This window comes from Apodemus sylvaticus, chromosome 1, assembly GCF_947179515.1.
Source record: "Apodemus sylvaticus chromosome 1, mApoSyl1.1, whole genome shotgun sequence".
Taxonomy (NCBI): domain Eukaryota; kingdom Metazoa; phylum Chordata; class Mammalia; order Rodentia; family Muridae; genus Apodemus; species Apodemus sylvaticus.
The window spans coordinates 181,302,119-181,324,896 of NC_067472.1; the positions used below are offsets into that span (position 1 = coordinate 181,302,119).

At 43.0% G+C, this 22,778-nt stretch overlaps 1 protein-coding gene and 1 pseudogene across 1 annotated transcript; one reads left to right on the top strand and one right to left on the bottom strand.

The window, feature by feature from the left end:
* Positions 1-2,368: 2,368 nt before the first annotated feature.
* Positions 2,369-3,549, bottom strand: LOC127682756 (major allergen I polypeptide chain 1-like). The gene is made up of 3 exons (XM_052179364.1): positions 3,489-3,549; positions 3,182-3,369; positions 2,369-2,398 (listed from the first exon to the last, which is right to left on the bottom strand). The coding sequence occupies exons 1-3, from the start codon at positions 3,547-3,549 to the stop codon at positions 2,369-2,371; spliced, it is 279 nt and encodes a 92-aa protein (XP_052035324.1).
* A 6,450-nt stretch (positions 3,550-9,999) lies between these two features.
* On the top strand, positions 10,000-11,793 carry LOC127695971 (secretoglobin family 2B member 24-like; annotated as a pseudogene).
* Positions 11,794-22,778: the final 10,985 nt, after the last annotated feature.

Consider the following 22,778-nt stretch of genomic DNA (forward strand, 5'->3'; position numbering starts at 1 on the left):
ATAGAGTTTTTTATAATACTAAGAAAAAGCCTCTACAGCAGAGCAGAACACTACACACACACACACACACACACACACACAGAGAGAGAGAGAGAGAGAGAGAGAGAGAGAGAGAGAGAGAGAGAGAGAGCAGTCTGGAAAGCCATATCAGCAGGACCTAGGCTGACAGATTAGACAAATGATTTGACTGTGAGTCCATTGTTTTCACTGCCCCAAAACACCCCTCTCTCAGAAACCCAGACCTAGCCATAGCTGCTTCCTGGCAGTTTAAACACTGAAAAATGGCCCTGGATATGCAATAGTCTTCTGTATAACTATGGGGAAGAAAATTTTCTCATTTGCAGGAAATGGTTAAAAGTAAAGATCACACAGAATTTGGTAGGCTTTTGTATCTTTCTAGGCTGTTACTCATTTGTAAAGTAGGCATTTGCATTTTTGTCTTTATTATTTTTTAATTGATTTATTTTGTGTGTTCTCAGGGCCACAGTATTTTAATTCCCTCTGCAAAGTCCCCAGAAATCCACACAACACAAATCACAGAAACTATCTGCTGCTCGAAAAATCATTTCCATGCTAGAGTATGAGGCAAATCATAGTCAACTACTGTGGAAAATCTGAAGCTCCCTCCCCATATCCTACACCTTGGATTAAAACAAATCCATATTCCCATAATATTTCTGTGATTTTCAAGAAACCATAATTCCAAAATTCTCACATTTCCCTGTATCTGGTTTAAGCCATTAATTGTGCTTTATTTTATTAAGAAATTATAAACATAGACATTTTCACAGAAATCAACACTTGTTTGCTTTAGTGGCCAAGGTTTTCAGGAGATTTCTGCTGCTCAATTCAATACTATATGAGTTTTGATGGCAAGCAAAGTTTTCATTTCCTGAAGAAATATAAATAAAAAAAAATCTATGTCCCCAGTGCAAAACTTTTGAGGGATTTCATTCTAATGCTAACAAATCCATACTGTATATATGATGATTCAGTTACACAGTCTTTTCTATAACTCACTGTCTCTTGGATTCTATTGTTCCTTTCTCATGAACATTTAAAGAATGTAAAGTTAACAGAGCACTATTTAGTCTATCTCCAGTATGGTTTTAGAAAGAGGATAACAGAGTGGAACCTTTTGTTTTCCAAGTTCAGCCATTTTTTGTTTCTCAGGACCCCCCTCCCCCCATTTCCACCAGCATTTTTCCAGGTCTACAAACATTTTCCCCATCTTTTTTGACAAAGATTTTGGAAGAAGAAAATGAAAACAAACAGGAATTCCCCTCTGGGAGCAGAGTGGGAGATATTCCACTAGTTGTGACTGCAATAAATTTTAATGGTGTCTTGAAAAAATTCCAACCCTTCACCCCCTGCTGCTTTCTCTACTGCAGTTGAAGTCTGATTTCCCATTCTGCCTTAGCTCCCTGGTGGGCATCACTTGTACCTATTTTTTGCTATTTTGCGGTTCTTCTTTATTCCACTCTTTTCCCCTCACCTTCTTCCATTTCGACCCCAAAACACTAAATAAGAGGGGACAAAAAGGAGAGAGAAAAGAAGACATCGCCAAATAAAATCAGGTTTTGGAGGGGAACAATATTATAGTTTGTCTACTTCCTACTGATTACGGTGTGCCATTCCTTGGTGCAAGACTTTTTTGTGTGTCAGACAAGTCTGAACTCATACTTTTTTCCTGGTCTTGAATAGTCCTTGGTGCCAAGTGAGGATCCTTTGTGGACACTAGGTTGATAACCCTGATAACTGTAGTGAATTTGGTCAAGATAATTAAAGAAATGCTGCAAGGGAGTGAATGTCTTTAATCCAAATACTAATAAGGTAACTGCATGTGAATCTTTGTGAGTTCAAGGCCAGCCTGATCTACACAGCAAGTTCCAGGCTATCCAGGACTAAATAGTGAAAATATCTCAAAACACTGGGGGGCAGGGACAGATTCTGCTATTTAGAGAATGTGTGGTCCTCAACAGACCATTGGTGTCCCTGGTCCTACTCAGTTCCATGTTCCTTGGCAGTTCAATCTGGGAGGTCATGTATGTGCCCTGTGGACCCTGTCCCATGAGAATGACAGACACTTTGGTGTAGTGACTACATTCTCTTCCATTCTCTAATGCCAAGGCGTTTTGTCAGCACAACAATTGAGTGGTGGCACTTCAAAAATCCCACTGCTTGTCCCTGCAATAACCTTCAATCCAATTAGACCCAACCTGGGTTCCAAAAATCCAGGGTCCCCTGTGAATTGCAAGGCTTTTATGGTTGGATTCCTGTTTTTAGACACCTTGGGGAAGGGGTAGGGCTTGCTGCATCTGTTCAGGTGAGCAGGCAAGTGGCCTCCAGGAGAACAGCGATGGACCCATCAACATGTTGGGCTAGCTTCTATTTTCTCCTGCAAAGGGAAATCCAAGTGAGGCCTCAGAAGTATATGAGACCTCATAACCCACTGTTCATGCATGGGGACACTTTCTGGAAGGAACTGCAGCCAGATTGCAATTGTTCTTGTGTCTGACCAGAACCAGGGAACCTTGTCCCCAACCTGTTGAGACTAACTCTGTAAAGAGCCTTTAATCAGCCAGATGGGAGGAGCCCCCTTGTGGGACACCATAGGCACCTGTGGGACAGAATGGGGAGGAGCTGACAGGGCTCCATGTGAGCCTGTGGGTAGTTGGGGCCCCACAGGGAACTGACTCCTTTCACATGATAATGATGACCCTCAGAATTCTGCAGCTGAGGCAATGACTTGTCCCACCAGTTCTAGGGGCAAGATCATTCACTTTAATTCTATCCTCGAATGCCCCAGGCCTGGCATCCACACAGTGGCCTTGGAAGTACAGAGAACAGGAAAACAGAGAACTGTTTTGGGGACTAGAGTCGTAGACTTGAAATGTTAAGATAAAAGACCCAGGCTGGGGAAGGGTGCCAGGCCCCAAGCTTGTGCAGCTAGACGTGAGAAGCTCTATCAGGAAGACTGATGGAGGCCACACTTGAGCATGGATCTAGTGGGGCTTGTCTGAGCTGAGCAGCCAGGCCCTGTTCAGGCAGCCTGAGAGTCCCTCCCTGCCCCATCCTTCTGCCATCCTCAATCAGGTGTGTCACATTTCTGTATTCACAGAGAAGCTTCAGAGGTGGGCAGGAGCACAAGACCCACCCCTAGCCAGACACAGAGACTCACGATGAAGGCGATTGCGTGTGCCTTGTCTTCCTCTGTCAAGTTGCTATCAATACATCTCTTCATTTTCTCAGTATTTCCCACTATGAGAGGGTCATCTTTGTATGTTTTCACATAGTCAGTATACTCTTCTGGGGTCTCGTAAATAAATAGAAGAGCATCTTCTTTTATAACTGGGCAAATGCCACAATCTGGAACACAAAGACAAGGCAACCCTCCCTTGTAAGACAGGCATCAGCACACTTCAGGGCATAGAGGGTGTGAGAGCCTGGAGAGCCTGCATTCCTGGCCTCCACACAGTAATACCCACCTCCTCCTGAAGTCAGGAGCAGGACAGCCCCAAGGAGCACCAGAGCACCAGCGAGCTTCATGGTAATGGTGGCAGGTGCTCCCTCCCAGCTTGGTGCTCTTTTATCTCTGCCCTGGTCTACTCAGTGGGCAGGGTGGGGTTGGTGTCTGAGCCTCTCCAGATTCCTCCAAGGACACATCTTAGAACTTCCTGGGGCTATGTGTTTGTGTCATGGGAAGGTGTTTATTTTGGCAAGACAATAAGATCCTGGTCAAATACCTGGCTCAGCCTGGTCCTGTTCTTAGTTATTTTCTTAAGGTCATAAGTCATGTGATGGCCAAAGGAAAAGATGACTAGGGAGAGGGTCAAATGGCCTCTCAATCAGACCATGAGAAGTGAGGCCTGTGTCCCTGTCACACTGGGGACCTCAATGTTTCATTAAGAGGCATACTCACAGTATGTGTCTAGACAAGGCAGACTTCAGACCACTGGCCATGTGACCCCTGCTCTGTCTCTGTCCTGCCCCTATCTTCTATTTGCTTTGTGGCTTCCCTTGAACCAGTCTCTTCAACTCAAACTTCTCCTGCTGTTGTAGGCATCCTTCAACTTGACTGTTTTTGTTGTTTGTTTTTTGATATAGGATCTCCCTACACAGCCCAGGTGTCCTGGAAATATGTAGATCAGGTTAGCCTTGAATTCACAGAGTTCTTTGTGCCTCTTTCCCATGTGAATGCTAGAATTAAAGGCAAGAACTGCCACATCTGCCTGAACTTGATCTTTAAACCCCTGGTTGAGGTTTTCTGTTTTTTGTTTTGTTTGATTTTTGGTTGTGATTTTAATTTTTTGAGCTCATAACTCTCCTGAGAAAGGTTTGTCTGTGTGTGTGTGCATGCGTGTGTGTGTGTGTGTGTGTGTGTGTGTGTGTGTGTGTGTTGATGTGTCTGTGTGTTTGTGTGAATGTTTGGTGGATTCAGCTTTCCTTGGGAATGGTGGTAAGCACTGTAAAAATCTATTAGCAATGGCCAGATTTGGTAACTCACACCTTTGATCCAAGCTCTTAGGAGGCAGAGGCAGTCCAGTCTCTGTGAGTTAGAGGTCAGCCTGGTGTACAGAGAGAGTTCCAGACCAGCCTTAATTACACAAGAAGATCCTGTTAATAAGCATCATTAGTGTGTTCATTAAGTTTGAATTGCAAGTGCCTAGTGTTTGTTTTCTATAACTAAGCAAGGATATTTCAGTTTGAAGTGACCTGGCTCCCTAATTGGTCACTGTGGTCTATGCATTGCTGTTCTCGCTAATCTGACTATTTGTCAAAAAGCCAGCATGATGGCCATTTTGAATATTCTACAGCTACCCTGGACAAACTAGAGTACAATGTCAGCCGGTTTCCCTAGCTCCTAAAGGCGCAGCATTTTTCCATCTTTTCCAGTGTGTTCAGCTGAGCTTTGCTACTGTAGAATTCCAAACGATTCTTCAACCATCTCTACCTGGGATAGAGGGGAGCATCCCCCAGTGTGGGGGCACAGAAGAGGGACTGTTGTGAATGGCGCTGAGAGGCAAGGCTACGGTAGGCTCCCTGCTCCTTCCACCTGTGGAAGCAGACTGCTTGGGCCCATTCACTCAGCCAGGAGATACACATAAGTGGTCCCCCCTGATACTGCCATTTCATGGCTCATGAAAGGCTTCTCTTGAGGGCTCTTCTGTGTGTCTTTAGGAAGCTTGGACTGAACAGACAATGAAGGAGGAGGCTAAAGAAAGCAGAGCAAAGCCTGAGGCAGGGTCTAGAGCCATCTGACTGCAGAGTGCCAGAGAGTCTGGCTTCCTGTTCATGCTGTGCAGGATCTGTAGCATAGGTAGGCCTCAGGGTTCCATGCTATTGCGAGGACTGCTCACCGTAGGGTGCCACTGTTGCCTCTACCACCTCTAGCTATTGGGGTTGGTCTCTTGCTGCTGTGCATTCAAATGTTAAGTACTGGACCCCATGATCTGGATGCCCCCACCCTCTGATTCTTCGGTAATCTGGTAAAGAAATTCTCACATACATAAAAATGTTGCTTTATAAATTCTGTCCATCTTAATCTCTGACTGGTTAAAAATGTATCTTACTGGAGTGAAGAGGAGGTATTCTGGGCTTTGATTTTTCACTTTCTGGGGTCATAGGTAGGGATCAGAAGACAAGAGAAAAGGAGAGAGGAGGAGAAAGAGGAAGGCTGCCATGAGGCCTGATGGCTCAAGAACACATGACCAGGAGCAGTGGACCACGAGGACAGGCTGATGGAGCAGAAATAATGGAGAGCAACACTGAAAGAGCAAGTAACATGGGGCCTATGGATTGGATGTAAGTTAAAATAGTACAGAACCTGCCCAATGTAGGCTTACAGTTCTTCAAATAATAGACCAAGCCTTTGTGTCCTTTATAGAGGCTAAGTAAACTATATACTTCATTTACAGCCAGTTTCTGCTCACTGTTGCCAAACATGGAGGACAAAGAAGAGGCAGAAGCCATCTCTGGAGATTATCCCTCTACCTGAGCACAATTTCTATCTCTGGGCTTAATGGGATCCCAGACTGTTAACTGGGGCTCACCTGCATTAGCTTCCCACAACTGGGGATCACATGTGGGAAGAACCATGTCTTCACCTCATTTCTTTGGACTTTTTGCAAGTCATCTGACTGCTCTGTGTATACCTGTACCTGGAATTTACCATTTATCTAATGTGTTTGTCATTTGCAGAGTCTCTATACTAGGTAGGGCAACATTTCTCCCTAAGTGTGAAACAAGCAAGAACCAGGGCCTTCATATGATCTGCCTTCATGGTCTAAAATGCTTTTGCTTCACCTGCATGGGAAATTTGTTACCTAAATCCATAGAATGCATCAAAAACCAGCATATCCAAGGGAGAGCCAGGTATGGTTTTAACATGCCTAGGGCACACACCAAACACCCACGTCGAGTCTTGGTCCCCAGTATGGCAGGGCTGAGCAGTGTATGGTGGGTGCTTGAGAAGCAGGGTGGAGCCTCTATCCTTTGTCTTCCACAATCCCCTGTTGCCCTTTTTCTGTGCACCCTGTGATCAGTCAGCACAAGGCAATGGCTACCTGAGGTTGTCCTATATTTGACTTTCAAGATTCCAGACCAAGAAACAAATTAACCTCTTTCCCATATACATTACCTAGTCTTGTGTCTTTTGTCATAGCAACACAACACAGATTACAACCCTGCAGTGTACATGGTTCCCTTGTGTATAAGTAGACACACAACCTCCACCATAGTGAAGCTCTAAACTCCACTTCCTCTTCCCTAGCTCCTCTTGTATTGGCTGCCCTTTGGTGTTCTTTAGATGTCTGAAGTCTCAGGAGAGCAAGGTCTTCCACCCTCCCAGGGTCAACACACATTGGAGTTCTTCACAAATGCTGGTTAGACTGGTCAAAGGGCTATCTCACTCCTCTTAGGTCTATAAACAAGACCCTTCTTAAAATGTGCAACACCATCCTCCCATGTAACTGAGGCTTGGGCTCAAACTCCTTCTCACCCCCATACCTCTGTTATATAGGTGTTTGTGTTTGTGCAATTTGGCTGGTATTTAATTTTGAAAGTAAAGACTGTGTTTTGATAGGTCAGAATTAAATTGTTTGCTATAAAAGGCACTTTACTGTCACTTTCTCTACATCACCTGGTGACAAAATGAAGTTTGCTGAAGACAGAGAGAAGCCAAAGCCTTTGACTTCTACTGGTTAGATGAGTCAAACAGGATTTATATCCTGTAACTGTTCTGGTAATTAGGTGCCAAGTACTGAGATCTAATGGTGAGCTCTCTCTGAGTCCTCTGGTCTTTGTTTTTATGACCTTGCATGTCCTGAGGGCTGTGGAGGCCTGTAGAATGTTCCCACTGGTGGCCTTTCTCTTCTGTACAGGGTTGGGAATGGAGTCAAGCACAAAGCATGGCTAGGCAAGTATCTCTTGTCAGGTGACCCTACACTATGCTGTCTTTGGTCATGGCGTCTTATCACAGCAACAGTAATCTTAACTAAGACACATGGCACACATATGTGTAAGCAGCATGTGGGGGACAGACAGTGAGTGCCTTCAGTTGCTCTCCACCATATAGGTGTGTGTGTATAAACATTATATGTGTGTGTATCCATACATACATATGCATAAGTACATGTTTATCTGACATTTTATTTAGTTTTACTTTATGTTTATGGGGATTGTGCCTGCATGAGTATTTATGCAGACATGTTTGCAGTGCCTGTGGAGGTCACAGGAGAGCACTGGATCCCCTGGAAGTATAGTTACAGATGGTTGTTAGCTGCCCTGTAGATGTTGGGAAGTGAATCTGGGTCCTTTTTACAGCTGAGACGACCTCATATTTTTTGACACAAGGCCTCTTATTAAGCCTCGAACTTGCTAATTTGGCTAGATGGATTGGACAGTGAGCCCTGGGTGGACTCTCTGGTGCTGGAGTTAGCAGGGTGTACTTTGTGCTTGACTGTCCTCACAGGTTCTGAGGGCTGAAACTCAAGGGTTCAAGTGTGTCCACCCAGCAAGTGCTTCACTGACTGGGCCATCGTGTAGAACTTTAGAACTTATAATACAACTTACACACCAAAGGAGGTAAACTCCCAGGAGGAACATCTACAGATCCTCTGAAATTCTTCTGTGAGATATAAGAACACTGATTTTCATCCATGTTCATTTATCTGCCATGCAACCGTTCACACCAGCATGGGTTTATAGGTGATTTCACTATTATAGTCCAATCCAATATCATGTTATTTAGTTTGTTGTACAAATTGTTTCATATTCTTTCATTAGGAGCTCATTCATGCTTCCTCATGCGAGTTTCCACCAACATTTTTAGTTATCTGTTCATGTGTTTGTTTGTTTGTACTGTGTGCCAGTCTATGGGTGGGGGTTGCAAGGTGTGTGTGTGTGTGTGTGTGTGTGTGTGTGTGTGTGTGTGTGTGTGTGCATGCATATGTGTGGAGTTAATTCTCTTCTACCAGGTGTGTTCTGGAATTTGAACTCAGGTCTTCACCTTCCATCACTGAACCTTCAATCACTGAGCTCCCTCAACAGCCTTTGTCCTTATTATTTGAGACCAGGTCTCTTTTTGAACCCAGAGCTCATATGAGATTAGGCATGCATGCAACCAATCACACAAATCCTGGGGATCTGAACCCAGGCCTTTGTTCTTGTATAATAAGAAATTTGCACACTGAGTGATCTCTTTGGTTGCCCCTGTTTATATGTGTGATGCTGTGGAATAAACCAAGGGCTTTGCTCATGCTAAAAACAATACTTCATCGCTGTTGTAGTGAACTAGTGACCAAATGTCAGGGGAGAAGCACCTTTCAGCTCACAGGTTGAAGAGACACAGTCCATCACTGTGAGCTAGGCACAGTGAGGAACTTGAGGTGGTTGACCACATCTACAATCAGGAAGCAGAGAGGCATGAATGGTTGTGCCCAGCTTGTTTTCCTCTTTCCACCCCTTCTATGACCATAGTCCACGCTGACACATGAAAGTCAGTCTAAGGTCATCAATTAACAACACATAAAAACTCCCACACAGAGCTGTGTTTCCATGACAACTATCAACCCTGTCAGGATGATAATCAAGATGAACCATCACACTGCAAGCAGGGTGAGCTTGGACTGAAGAGCTTCCTGTCTCAAGAAGCATGGACTGCAACACCCAGCTGACAATCTCATTTGTGTTGAAAATGTCTTCCTTAGGGTAAGTAGGTTGTTCTGAACTTGAGATAATCTATACACAGAGCACTGCCTGTGTCCTGTGGAGCACTGTAGTTTACAGTCAGGCAGTCCACAGTAGCTTATGGGGTTGTGGACAACAGAGAGCTCATGTACATGGTTGAAACCCTCACTCTACCACTCACTGCTATAACCACATGGACTCTAGTGTTCAAACGTCTTGGAGACATGGTTCCTGACAGAGCTTAGAGGGGACAGGGCAAGCAGGACAATGTGATTGAGCTAGTATGGAGTGAAGCAGAATTGGTGATGCAAAACCATCATCAACCCCCAAGGATACCCACATAGCCAAAGAGTTGGGGATTACCCTGGCTGAGAGTCACCAAGAGTAAGATGGTGACTTCATGTCCTCAGACTTCCAATCCAAATGCTTCAGCAGCTTGAACAATAGAAGCAAGGAGAAGTGAGGATGTGACTATGCAGCAGAGGTGACAAGTAGAACAGGACCACAGGGCATTTGGCTCAGCACTCCAGCTGCTTACAAAAGTCAGCTCTAACCCCTTTGGCAAAGTTACAAACAACTTCTCTTCAGAAATTGATGACATCAGGCAGCTAGTTCTTCAGAGTAGGAGGGGCCCCCATGCTCCCGCCTCTATGCAAGTGGGAAGAGGACCCACAGATGCTAGGTTCTTGCCAAAAAATTATTTGGAGCTCCTGGGATATTGGGTTGGGCGTGGGGTGTGCTGGGCCCAGTGCTATAATGGTTTATAAGGAAGAGGATCTGAGCTGAGAAGAGTATTTAGCACTCTCCAACATGAAGGGGACACTTCTACTGGCCTTGCTAGTGCTTGGAGAGCTGGGCTTCCAGACAAGTGAGATTGAGACTGTCTCTCACTCATCTCTATTCCATATCCATCTCTAAATGGGGCCTGGTACAGACCTAGGGGTCCTTGGGAGGCCACTGGCAAGGAACTGCAGAGGGAAGTTGATGTTTTCTGCTCCAGATTAAAACTTTTATGTTGGGTAGGACAGGGAGATGGAGGTGTGCTGGTGATGACACTTGTGATGAAGGGACTGTAGGTGCACAGTTGAAGCAGAAGCAAGTGTGCAACTTACATGAAGGTCAGCTATCAATGCCTGCCCACACTCCTATCTTTTTCTGCTATAAGTATGTATCTAATGGAAACCATGTTGTATTTGGAAGGTTGCAGACTTTGGGAGGGCAGACTCTGAGCAACGTCAGATAAGGCATTTGCAGATGCAGCCAGGAACATTGAGCCTCTACTTCTACCAGCCTGTGGTCTTATAACAATGTTTTTCTGTCTGTGTTTGCAGCCAAAGCATGTGTTCCTTTCTTTGCTGGCTATGAGGGTCTTACCTCTGGAAGCAGGGTGTGGTTGTATCACGAACTTGAAGCATTTGATGGTACTGCAGAGGAAACTGTGGCTTTTGAAAAAAATCCAGGACTGCTACAAAGAAGGAGGAGTAGAAAAAAAAATTACAGAAACCCAAAATTTTGGTAATGTCCTCCCTACCTCTACTCGCCCATATAGTAAATGTTGAAAGGCTATGTACAAATATTCAATGCAATGATTAATGTGTGTCAGGTGACCAGCAAGTGAATACTCAAACCCTTGCACACCCTAGCACATCTCAAAGCAGCATCACAGGTACACATCCAGCCTGTTCCATGCATGATCCTGCAATTCACTCACACATTCTGGATAAACAAGTTGTTCTCACCCATAGTTGGAACAAGGAGTTCCTGGTTCTGGCCTCTGCACAGGTATGGTACTCCTAGTTTTATTTTAAAATGCCTGTAACTTTTGTATACCAGCCAGTCTTTTCTTTGGAACTTCCACTTAGTCTATTCCCCTGACTCAGATGAATCCCCCTTCTGCTGACATCTTCTAAGTTACAGTCAGCACCTTCCTCCATGGCTGCAATGCCACCCCAACCCCAGGGAATGCCTACAGCTGCTCACCACAGCTGTATCCTGATGTCTCTTTTTTCAAGCATAACTGGACTGTAGAGGCATATATTTTGAACAGTGTAGATCTCATCCTGTTTCCCAAAGGACTTTTAATTGAGTGTCAGGTCCTGCAAAACTACAGTGTCAAATCAAAATGAATTTCTCCCAATAAGCACACATGGGGGATGTATTTTTAACATGGACATACAGCCAATGTGCTTGGAGATATGTCCTTAGGTATGTGAGATATCACCAAACTCATAATCAGCTATCTTGTCCCTCTCAAGACCTGGCTCCCATCATGTATTCTGGAACCTTCTCCCCTTCTTTCCTGCCTAGCTATGGCAGCTTTCTGGCTTCCTCCTGAAGGCTGTGGGTGCTCTCCAGTTCCCTTGAGGCAGAGTCTATTGCTGGAGACCTGAATCACTGCAGAAGATTTTCTTTCCTGTAGATGAAGAGTGATCTAATCCTGTGTGGTTGGGGAGCCCTGCTGAAATCCTGAACCTTGACTGTAGCCACCTCTGTCTCTTTGTTTTCCAGGAGGCCATGCTTTTCAGCCCAGAATGCATGAAATACTATTCTGATGAAGCCATAACAGAAATTATGGGTATATTTACCAAGATATACAGTCATTAGAAGTTAATGGGTTTTAGGCAACCCATCTTTGCACCATGTCCGCTCCGAGATCCATCTTGCCAACCTGTCCTCTTTCTCTCCTGAAGTTGGATTCCTGACACCTGTGCCCTCATCCTTCAGTCTCTTTGGCTGATTCTAATAAATGTGTGCAGCTCTGTTCTGTGCCCTGTGTCTGTTTGCTTAATGGGAATCCTGTGAGGTCTTCAGAGGATTTGGGAGACAGAGAGAAATGACTTAATTTGTCACTTAGAGCAGAGTGACAGCCCCTGACTAGCCAGGTGATCCTGGGAGAGCCATTGCAACATTCCTTTTATATTTCTGTTTAGTTCAGGCTGGCTTGGGACTCACAGAGATCCATGTGTTTCTTCCTCCTGAGTGCTGGGATTGTAGGTGTGCTCACCCATGTTCACTTTACTTCAGCTGCGTGAGACTGGAGAATGGGATTGTCTGAGGGCAAATAGCATGTAAGCAGCCTTAGGCTTCACCAGACGGCAGGACAGAAAAGATGTCTACAGACACCTCATGTGTTGCCTCTGGGCTTTATCATAGGACTGTGGGCTACTTGTGTCCGGTTATAGCAGAGGAGTCACTCAGGGGTTGCATGGATGTGCTTCTCAGATTCTCTTGGTTTGCTAGTGAGAGTCACCATTTGCCATAGCCTGGTTGACTTAGGAAATTCCAGCACAGCCAGGTCTACATAGAGAGACCCTTGTCAAAAACAAAACAAGGGGATGTAGAGATAGCCCCGCAGGTGAGAGATGGATGACTTGTTGAACAGAGCAAGTGCTGGTAAGCAGGATGATGGACTGAAAGTCATACCAACAGGACACATTGGTCAGTGTGTAAGACTGACAATCATGAAGCCATTTCTCTGCTCATCAGTTTCCTGATGTGACATGACAACACCTAAGGCTTCCTAAGGAAGGCCAAATGTCCTACCCAGTGACAAAGCTCGCATAGGCAATCCAATGACTCCTGAGGAAATGACCATCTCTACCTTTTAACACCCAAAGTAGTATCTTTCTAAAACACAAACTCAGGACCAGACATGGTCCTGAATCTGAAACCTGAAATTCAATTCAATAAATCCTAGAATTGTTTGCTGTGCCCATGGAATCACCAAGCAAAGAGTGAGGCCTCTTCCTCATGTTTTTGTGTCTCCTGATCAACATTGGTCTCTCTCACATAGCTCTGTGTGGCATGATGTGTACCTTCTATTTGGACATGTAAGTACTATGTTCCTTCATTGTTGACCTGTGCCATCATGTCTAGAAGGTAAAGACTCACATGTAGAAATGAGACATGCAGGCCTTGATGTCTGGATATTGACACACAGAAGAGAGGAACAGGTGAATGCTCAGAGTAGTTTTTTTTTTGCAATGGTCCAATTGCAAGTGAGGGAGTGATGGAAAGGAATGACCCAGAGACATTTGATTAGCCTAAGCTGATAAGTTATTTCTCTGTCAGTAAAGCCAGCCAGCCAATTCAAGTAATGTTAGAGTATATTAAAGACAGGTTTATTGGGAAGCTTCTCTTGGGTGAGCTCATTTGCCCCGAGGATTGAGGCAAGGGAAGTAACCATGGAGAGGGAACAGGAGAGAAAGAGATAAAGGGCTCATGTGGGGAGAGAGAGAGAGAGAGAGAGAGAGAGAGAGAGAGAGAGAGAGAGAGAGAGAGTAGTTTTATGAGGTTCCATTTGTCAATTCTTGATCTAAGAGCATAAGCTATTGGTGTTCTGTTCAGGAAATTTTCCCCTGTGCCCATGTCCTCAAGGGTATTCCCCAGTTCCTTTTCTATTAGTTTCAGTGTCTCTGGTTTTATGTGGAGGTTCTTGATACACTTGGAGTTGAGCTTAGTACAAGGAGATAAGAATGGATCAATTTGGCCTTCAGATCTCTGCTTTGGGATCCAGAACAGCCTGGGATACAGCACCATATCTCCAGGTCCTGCAAGAGGCCAGAGAGGCACCTGGGAGGAAACTGGGAGGAGTTAGTGTGCTCTGGTGAGTCTGGCAGGCCCTGGCAGGAGCCTTCAAATATCTGCTTCAGGATCTAAACAGCCTGGGCCAAAGCACTCAGTCTCCAGGAACTGCAGAAGGCCTGGTGTGCACCCAGAGGCAGACTGAGAGCGCAAGGCTTGCTCTGGTGGGTCGGCACCAAAGAGCTTAGGTTCCAGTACTGAGGCCTTTGGCGGGAGCCTTCAGATCTCTGCTTCGGGATCCAGAACAGCCTGGGCTACAGCACCTCATCTCCAGGCCCTGCAAGAGGTCAGAAGGGCACCAGGAAGGCCAGCTGGGAGGAGTCAGTGTGCTCCAGGCAGGAGCCTTCAGGTGTCTGTTTCAGGATCTGAACAGCCTGGGCCACAGCACCCTGTCTCCAGGCAGTGCAGGAGGTCAGCTGTGCACCAGAGGCCAAATGGGACGAGGCAGTTTGCACTGGTGAGTCCAGCATTGACAAGACCAACTAACACCAGTGAGAACTAGATGGCAAAAGGCAAACGCAGGAACGTCACTGACAGAAATCAAGGCAATACGGCAGCATCTGAACCCAATTCTCCTTTATCAGTATGTCCTGGATACCCCATCACAAAAGAAAAACAAGATTTGGATTTAAAATCACTGGTCAGGATGCTGGTACAGGAACACATGAAGGACATACTTAAAGAAATTCAGGAGAAAATGGATCAAAAGTTAGAAGCCCTTACAAGGGAAACACAAAAGTCATTGAAAGAAATTCAGGAGAATACAAAAGCCAAAAAGGAGGAAACATAAAAATCACTTAAAGAAATACAGGAGAACTTTTGTCACCAGGCAGAGGTCATGAAAGAGGAAACACAAAAATCTCTTAAAAAATTACAGGAAAGCACAAACAAGCAAGTGAAGGAGCTAAGCAAATCCACCCAGGATCTAAAATCAGAAGTAGAAACAACTAAGAAAACTCAAAGGGAGACAACTTTGGAGATAGAAAACCTTGAGAAGAAATCAGGGGACATAGATGAAAATATCAACAACAGAATACAAGAGATAGAAGAAAGAATCTCAGATGCTGAAGATTCCATAGACACCATGGAATCAACAGTTAAAGAAAATGCAAAATGCAAAAAGCTTGTAACCCAAAACATCCAGGAAATCTAGGACATAATGAGAAAACCAAACCTAAGGAATATAGGCATAGATGAGAGTGAAGATTTACAACTTAAATGGCAAACAAATATCTTCAATAAAATTATGGAAGAAAACTTCCCTAACCTAAAGAGAGAGATGCCCATGAATATACAAGAATCCTACAGAACTCCAAACAGACTGGACCAGAACAGAAATACTTCATGTCACATAATAATCAAAACACCAAATGTACTAAACAAAGAAAGAATATTAAAGGCAGTAAGAAAAAAAGGCCAAGTAACATATAAAGGAAGACCTATCAGAATCACACCAGAATTCTCACATGAGACTATGAAAGCTAGAAGATCCTGGGCTGATCTCATGCAGACTCTAAGAGAACACAAATGCCAGCCAAAACTACTATACCCAGCAAAACTCTCAATCAGCATAGATGGAGAAACTAAGATATTCCATGACAAAACCAAGTTTACCTAAAATCTATCCACAAACCCAGCCCTACAAAGGATAATAGGAGGAAAACACCAATACAAGGAGGGAAACGTCACCCTGGAAAAAGCAAGATAGTAACCTTCTTTCATCAAACCCAAAAGAAGATAACCAATCAAATTTAAAAAATAACATCAAAAATGACAGGAAGTAATAATCACTATTTCTTAATATCTCTTAACATCAATGGGCTCAATGCCCCAATAAAAAGACATAGACTAAGCGACTGGATATGTAAACAGGACCCTAAATTTTGCTGCATACAGGAAACACACCTCAATGTCAAAGACAAACACTACCTTAGAGTAAAAGGCTGGAAGACAATTTTACAAGCAAGTGGTCTCAGGAAACAAGTTGAAATAGCTATTCTAATATCAGATAAAATTGACTTTCAACCCAAAGTCATCAAAAGAGACTCTGAGGGACACTTCTTGCTGGTCAAAGGAAAAATACAACAAGAAGAACTCTCAATCCTGAACATCTATGCTCCAAATGCAAGGGTGCCCTCATTCATAAAAGAAACTTTACTAAAGCTCAAAGCACACATTGCACCTAACACAATAATTTTGGGTGGCTTCAACACCCCACTCTCCTCAATGGACCGATCAGGAAAACAGAAACTGAACAGGGACACAGTGAAACTAATTGAAACTTTGGATCGATTAGATTTAACAGATATATATATATAACATTATATATATATATATATATATACATATATATATATATATATATATATAACATTTTATCCTAAAGCAAAAGAATATACCTTTTTCTCAGCACCTCATAGTACCTTCTCCAAAATCGACCATATAATTGGTCACAAGACAGACCTCAACAAATATAAGAAGATCGAACTAATCCCATGCCTCCTATCAGATCACTATGGAGTAAAAGTGGTCTTCAATAGCAAGAAAAACAACAGAAAACCCACATACACGTGGAAACTGAACAATATTCTACTCAATGATACCTTGGTCAAGGAAGAAATAAAGAAAGAAATTAAAGACTTTTTAGAACTTAATGAAAATGAAATCACAACATACCCAAATCTATGGGACACTATGAAAGCAGTGGTAAGAGGAAAACTCATAGCCCTGAGTGCCTCCAAAAAGAAAATGGAGAGGGCATACACTAAGAACTTAATGACACACCTGAGAGCCCTGGAACAAAAAGAAGCTATTTCACCCAGGAGGAGTAGCAGGCAGGAAATCATCAAACTCAGGGCAGAAATCAATCAAGTAGAAACAAAGAAAACCATGCAAAGAATCAGCAGAACCAGGAGCTGGTCCTTTGAGAAAATCAACAAGATAGATAAACCCTTAGCCAGACTAACCAAAGGGCACAGAGACAAAATACAGACTACCAAACTTAGAAATGAAAAGAGAGATATAACAACAGAAACTGAGGAAATTCAAAAAAATCATTAGATCCTACTACAAAAGCCTATACTCAACACAACGGGAGAATCTGGAGGAAATGGACAGTTTCCTAGACAGATATCCAACACCAAAACTAAATCAGGATCAAATAGATCATCTAAACAGTCCCATAACACCTGAAGAAATTAAAAGGGTCATAGAAAGTCTCCCAACCAAAAAAAAAGCACGGGACCAGATGGCTTCAGTGCAGAATTCTATCAGAGATTCAAAGACCTAACACCAATACTCTTCAAAGTATTCCACAAAATAGAAACAGAAGGAACTCTACCCAACTCATTATATGAAGCCACAATTATGCTGATACCAAAAACACACAAAGTTCCAACAAAGAAAGAGAACTTCATGCCAATTTCCCTTATGAATATTGCTGCAAAAATACTTAATAAAACTCTTGCCAACTGAATCCAAGAATACATCAAATCGATCATCCACCATAGTCAAGTAGGCTTCATCCCAGGTATACAGGGATGGTTCAATATAAGGAAATCCATCAATGCTATCCACTGCATAAACAAACTCACAGAAAAAAAAAAAACATATGATCATCTCATTAGATGCAGAAAAAGCATTTGACAAAATTCAGCATCCTTTCATGCTAAAAGTCTTGGAAAGAACAGGAATTCAAGGCCCATACCTAAACATCGTTAAAGCAATATGCAACAAACTGGTAGCCAACATCAAACTAAATGGAGAGAAACTTGAAGCAATCCCACTAAAATCAGGGACTAGACAAGGCTGTCTTCTCTCTCCATATCTTTTCAATATAGTACTTGAAGTTCTAGCTAGAGCAATTAGACAACATAAGGAGGTCAAGCGGATACAAATTGGAAAGGAAGAAGTCAAATTATCACTATTTGCAGATGACATGATAGTCTACTTAAGTGACCCGAAAACCTCCACCAGAGAACTCCTACAGCTGATAAACAACTTCAGCAAAGTGGCTGGTTATAAAATCAACTCAAGCAAATCAGTTGCCTTCCTATACTCAAAGGATAAGCAGGCTGAGAAAGAAGTTAGGGAAATGACACACTTCACAATAGCCACAAACAATATAAAGTATCTTGGTGTGACTCTAACCAAACAAGTGAAAGATCTATATGACAAGAACTTCAGTTCTCTGAAGAAGGAAATCGAAGAAGACCTCAGAAAATGGAAAAATCTGCCATGCTCATGGATCGGCAAGATTAATATAGTTAAAATGGCCATCTTGCCAAAAGCGATCTACTGATTCAATGCAATCCCCATCAAAATCCCAACTCAGTTCTTCACAGAGTTAGAAAAAGCAACTCTCAAATTCATCTGGAATAACAAAAAACCCAGGATAGCTAAAACTATTCTCAACAAGAAAAGAAATTCTGGGGGAATCAGTATCCCTGACTTCAAGCAATACTACAGAGCAATAGTGTTAAAAACTGCATGGTATTGGCAGAGTGACAGACAAGTAGACCAACGGAATAGAATTGAAGATCCATAAATGAACCCACACACCTATGGTCACTTGATCTTCGACAAAGGAGCCGAAAACATCCAGTGGAAAAAAGATAGCCTTTTCAACAAATGGTCCTGGTTCAATTGGAGGTCAGCATGCAGAAGAATGTGAATTGATCCATTCTCATCTCCATGTACTAAACTTCACTCCAAGCGGATCAAGTACCTCCATGTAAAACCAGACACACTGAAACTAATAGAAAAGAAACTGGGGAAGACCCTTGAGGACATGGGCACAGGGGAAAAATTCCTGAACAGATCACCAATAGCTTACACTCTAAGATCAAGATTTGACAAATGGGACCTCATAAAATTACAAAGTTTCTGTAAGGCAAAGGACACTGTTAAAAGGAAAAAACAGCAACCATTAAATTGGGAAAGGATATTCACCAACCCTACATCTGATAGAAAGCTAATATCCAATATATACAAAGAACTCAAGAAGTTAGACCCCAAAGAACCAAATAACCCTATTAAAAATGGGGTACATGTCTAAACAAAGAATTTTCACCTGAAGAAATTTGGATGACTGATAGGCACCTTAAGAAGTGCTCAACATCATTAGTCATTAGGAAAATGCAAATCCAAACAACCCTGAGATTTCACCTTACACCAGTCAGAATGGCTAATGTCAAAAACTCAGGAGACAGCAGGTGTTGGTGAGGATGTGGAGAAAGAGGAACACTCCTCCACTGCTGGTGGGGCTGTAAGATGGTACAACCACTTTGGATATCAGTCTGGCGGTTCCTCAGAAAACTGGACATGACACTTACGGAGTATCTGCTATACTCCTCCTGGGCATATACCCAAAGGATTCCCCAGCATGCAATAAAGGCACATGCTCCATTATGCTCATAGCAGCCTTATTTATAATAGCCAGAAGCTGGAAAGAACCGAGATGTCCCTCAAAGGAGGAATGGATACAGAAAATGTGGTATATTTACACAATGGACTACTACTCAGCAATTAGAAACAATGAATTCACAAAATTTTTAGGCCAATGGTTTGATCTGGAAAATATCATCCTAAGTGAGCTAACCCAATCACAATAGAATACACATGGAATGCAATCTCTGATAAGTGGATATTAATTAGCCCAGAAGCTCTGAATACGCAAGGCACAAATTGCATAACAAATAACTCCCATGAAGAAGTATAGAGAGGGTCCTGATCCTGGAAAGGATTTCTCTAGCATTGGAGGGGACTTTAAGAACAGAGAAAAAGGAGGGAGGTGATTGGAGAATGGATGGAGAAAAGAAGGTTTATGAGACATATGGGGAGGGGGGAATCTAGGAAAGGGGAAATCATTTGGAATGTATACAATGAATATAGAAAATAAAAATATTAAAAAAAGAATGTATCAATTTGCATTCTTTTGCATGCTGACCTCCAGTTGAACCAGCACCATTTGTTGAAAAGGCTATGTTTCCCCCCCTGGATGGCTGTAGCTCCTTTATGAAAGATAAAGTGACCATAATTCTGTGGGTTCATTTCTGGGTCTTCAATTCCATTTCATTGATCTACTTGCCTGTCACTGTACCAATACCATGCAGTTTTTAACACAATTGTTCTGTAGTACTGCTTGAGGTCCGGGATACTGATTCCTCTAGAAGTTCTTTTACTGTTGACAATGGTTTTAGATATCGTGGGTTTTTTGTTATTCCAGATGAATTTGAGAATTGCTCTTTTTAAGTCTATAAAGAATTGAGTTGGGATTTTAATAGGGATTGCGTTGAATCTGTGTATTGTGTTTTGGCAAGATGGCCATTTTTACTATATTAATCCTGTCAGTCCATGAGCATGGAAGATTTTTCCATCCTCTGACGTCTTCTTTGATTTATTTCTTCAAAGACTTGAAGTTTTGTCATACAGATCTTTCATTTGTGTGGTTAGAGTCATACCAAGATACTTTATATTATTTGTGGCTATTGTGAAGGGTATCATTTCCCTAATTTCTTTCTCAATCTGTTTGTCCTTTGAGTATAGGAAAACTACTAATTTGCTTGAGTTAATTTTATAACCAGCCACTTTGCTGAAGTTTATCAGCTGTAGGAGTTCTCTGGTAGAGTTTTTTGGGTTGCTTAAGTATACTATATCATCTGCAAATAGTGATAATTTGAATTCTTCCTTTCCAATTTGTATCCCTTTGACCTCCTTTTGTTGTCTAATTGCTCTGGCTAGAGCTTCAAGTACTATATTGAAAAGATATGGAGAGAGAGGGCAACCTTGTCTAGTCCATGATTTTAGTGGGATTGCATCAAGTTTCTCTCCATTTAGTTTGATGTTGGCTACTGGTTTGCTGTATATTGCTTTTATTATGTTTATGTAGTGGCCTTGAATTCTTGTTCTTTCCAAGACCTTTAACATGAAAGGATGCTGAATTTTGTCAAATGCTTTTTCAGCATCTAATGAAATGATCATGTGGTTTTTTTCTTTGAGTTTGTTTATGTAGTGGATAGCATTTATGGATTTCCTTATATTGAACCATCCCTGCATCCCTGCGATGAAGCCTACTTGATCACGGTGAATGATTGCTTTGATGTGTTTTTGGATTCAGTTAGCAAGAATTTTATTGAGTATTTTTGCATCAATATTCATAAAGGAAATTGGTCTAAGGTTCTCTCTTTTTGTTGGATCTTTGTGTGGTTTTGGTATCAGCGAAATTGTGGCTTCATAGACAAGAGTTGGGTAGTGTTTCTTCTGTTTCTATTTTGCCACCTGTTACTCTTGCAGGAACTAGTTCCTGAGTGTCACATCTGCCCTGTTAGCAGATGCCTCCAGAAGTGCATGCTTTTTCCTGCCTCTCCAGCTGGACAAGTAGGTGATTCCTGGAAGGTACAAGACATTGCAGCAGCACACGTGGCCTTTCCCCACCCCAACAGTGTCTAGGACAAGAAAGGTGTAATGACAAAGGAGCTTAAATGGTTGGGGGTGCTGCTCAGTACTAGAATGCTTACCTAGGACATTCTGAAGAAAGAGAGAGAGGTAGCATAATGTTTTCTGCAACCAGGCATGGGGAAAATATCAGTGGGAGGGGATTGGCAGCATGTGGCAGAAGGACAATTCCAGAATGTGGTCCTGCCAGGATGAAGCTTTGACTGGTAGGATCTCTGGCTTGTGGGCAGACTCCTATCCTGTATTATTCCCTGGCCAGATTCTAAGTACCATGTTGAGAAATTCATGATGATAAAGGCAGGTGCTTAGGCAGTAGTCCATGGTTCACAGCACTTCTGCTGGTAGGATGTATGGATGACCCAAGAGTCAGAGTAGCTCTTAGAAAAAGGGAAAAGACCAGTCTAGGAGCCAGGAGAAGCAAGGTGGGCTACCAGGACAGAGTCCTCCAGCATCACACCATGGTACCGAGTCTCTGTCTCTCATCCAGAAGCCTCTAGAAGTGCAGAGCCACATGCTGATAGGTCACACTGTCCTACCAGGAGGAAAATAAAAACAGTGTCCTTCCTCAGGCTCCCCAACCCCAGTCTATCTAAAATGCCCCCAAAGCAGATAGCTGCCCCAAATCCTACCATGTCCTGTCTTATTTCACTGGAGATTATGAGGCTGATGAGATGCTGCCCTGCTTTTGAAAGGATAGAAAATAATACAGCCTAACTCTAATGACCCCAAGAAATCAGAAGTTTAAAATGCTATCTCGCTTTGTTAGAAACTAGGTAAAAGGTCACATTCCAGAGCCCGCCCTTTTGTTTAGAGCTAGCAGAAAGGCCTTGAATAGGTGATCCTGGCCCCATATGGTAACTGGAAATGGGCTAAGCTTATCTTGCTACTGTAAATTGCTTACGCCATTATCCCTATGCAGGAAGAGTTCACACAGCTATAGACATTCAAGAAAATAGAAAACTAATTGGTCCACTGAGTGTGGGCTCCAATAATTTAAATTCATTGGCTCACATTTTGCAGGCTCTCCATGCTAAGAAATGATTGGTTTGTGATTCGCGGGCTTTGTTGTAAACTTATAAAAGCTGTTGCAATTCGGCACTCGTGGTCCACAGTCCTCTAACCCTGCCTGGTGTATGGCTGTGGAACCCAGAATTCTGGAATAAAGAAACCCTCATGTTATTGCATTGAGACCATTTCTCGTGATTTGGGTGTCGCCCTCCGGGACGTCGGATGCTGGGGCACCCTCAGTTTTTGCGGGTCTTACATTTTTTGGTACATTGGCCAGGAAGTTCAACTTTCCTCCACAGGCAAGAAACGACTCGGAGGTAAGGGGACCCCTCTGGAATGTGCAGGCAATGTTTTCATTCTAAATGTCCTGAGTGCTTGAGTGTGGCCTGCTGTGTATATGCCTTGGTTTCTGTTTGTTGGAATAACAGAGTAGATGTGGAATCCTGCTCCATGGTTAGTTCGCAGTCGCTGCTGTGAGAAAAAAGAACCCAGTGGCTGTGGAAGCCACTGGCTGTAACCCTGGAGGACGCTCCGAGGGTGAG

Coding starts and splice junctions, on each gene's coding strand:
- LOC127682756 (XM_052179364.1), bottom strand. CDS start 3,549: ATGAAGCTCGCTGGTGCTCTGGTGCTCCTTGGGGCTGTCCTGCTCCTG. Junction 3,370..3,488: donor GCTCCTGACTTCAGGAGGAG/GTGGGTATTACT, acceptor TTTGTGTTCCAG/ATTGTGGCATTTGCCCAGTT. Junction 2,399..3,181: donor CACACGCAATCGCCTTCATC/GTGAGTCTCTGT, acceptor TTCCCTTTGCAG/GAGAAAATAGAAGCTAGCCC.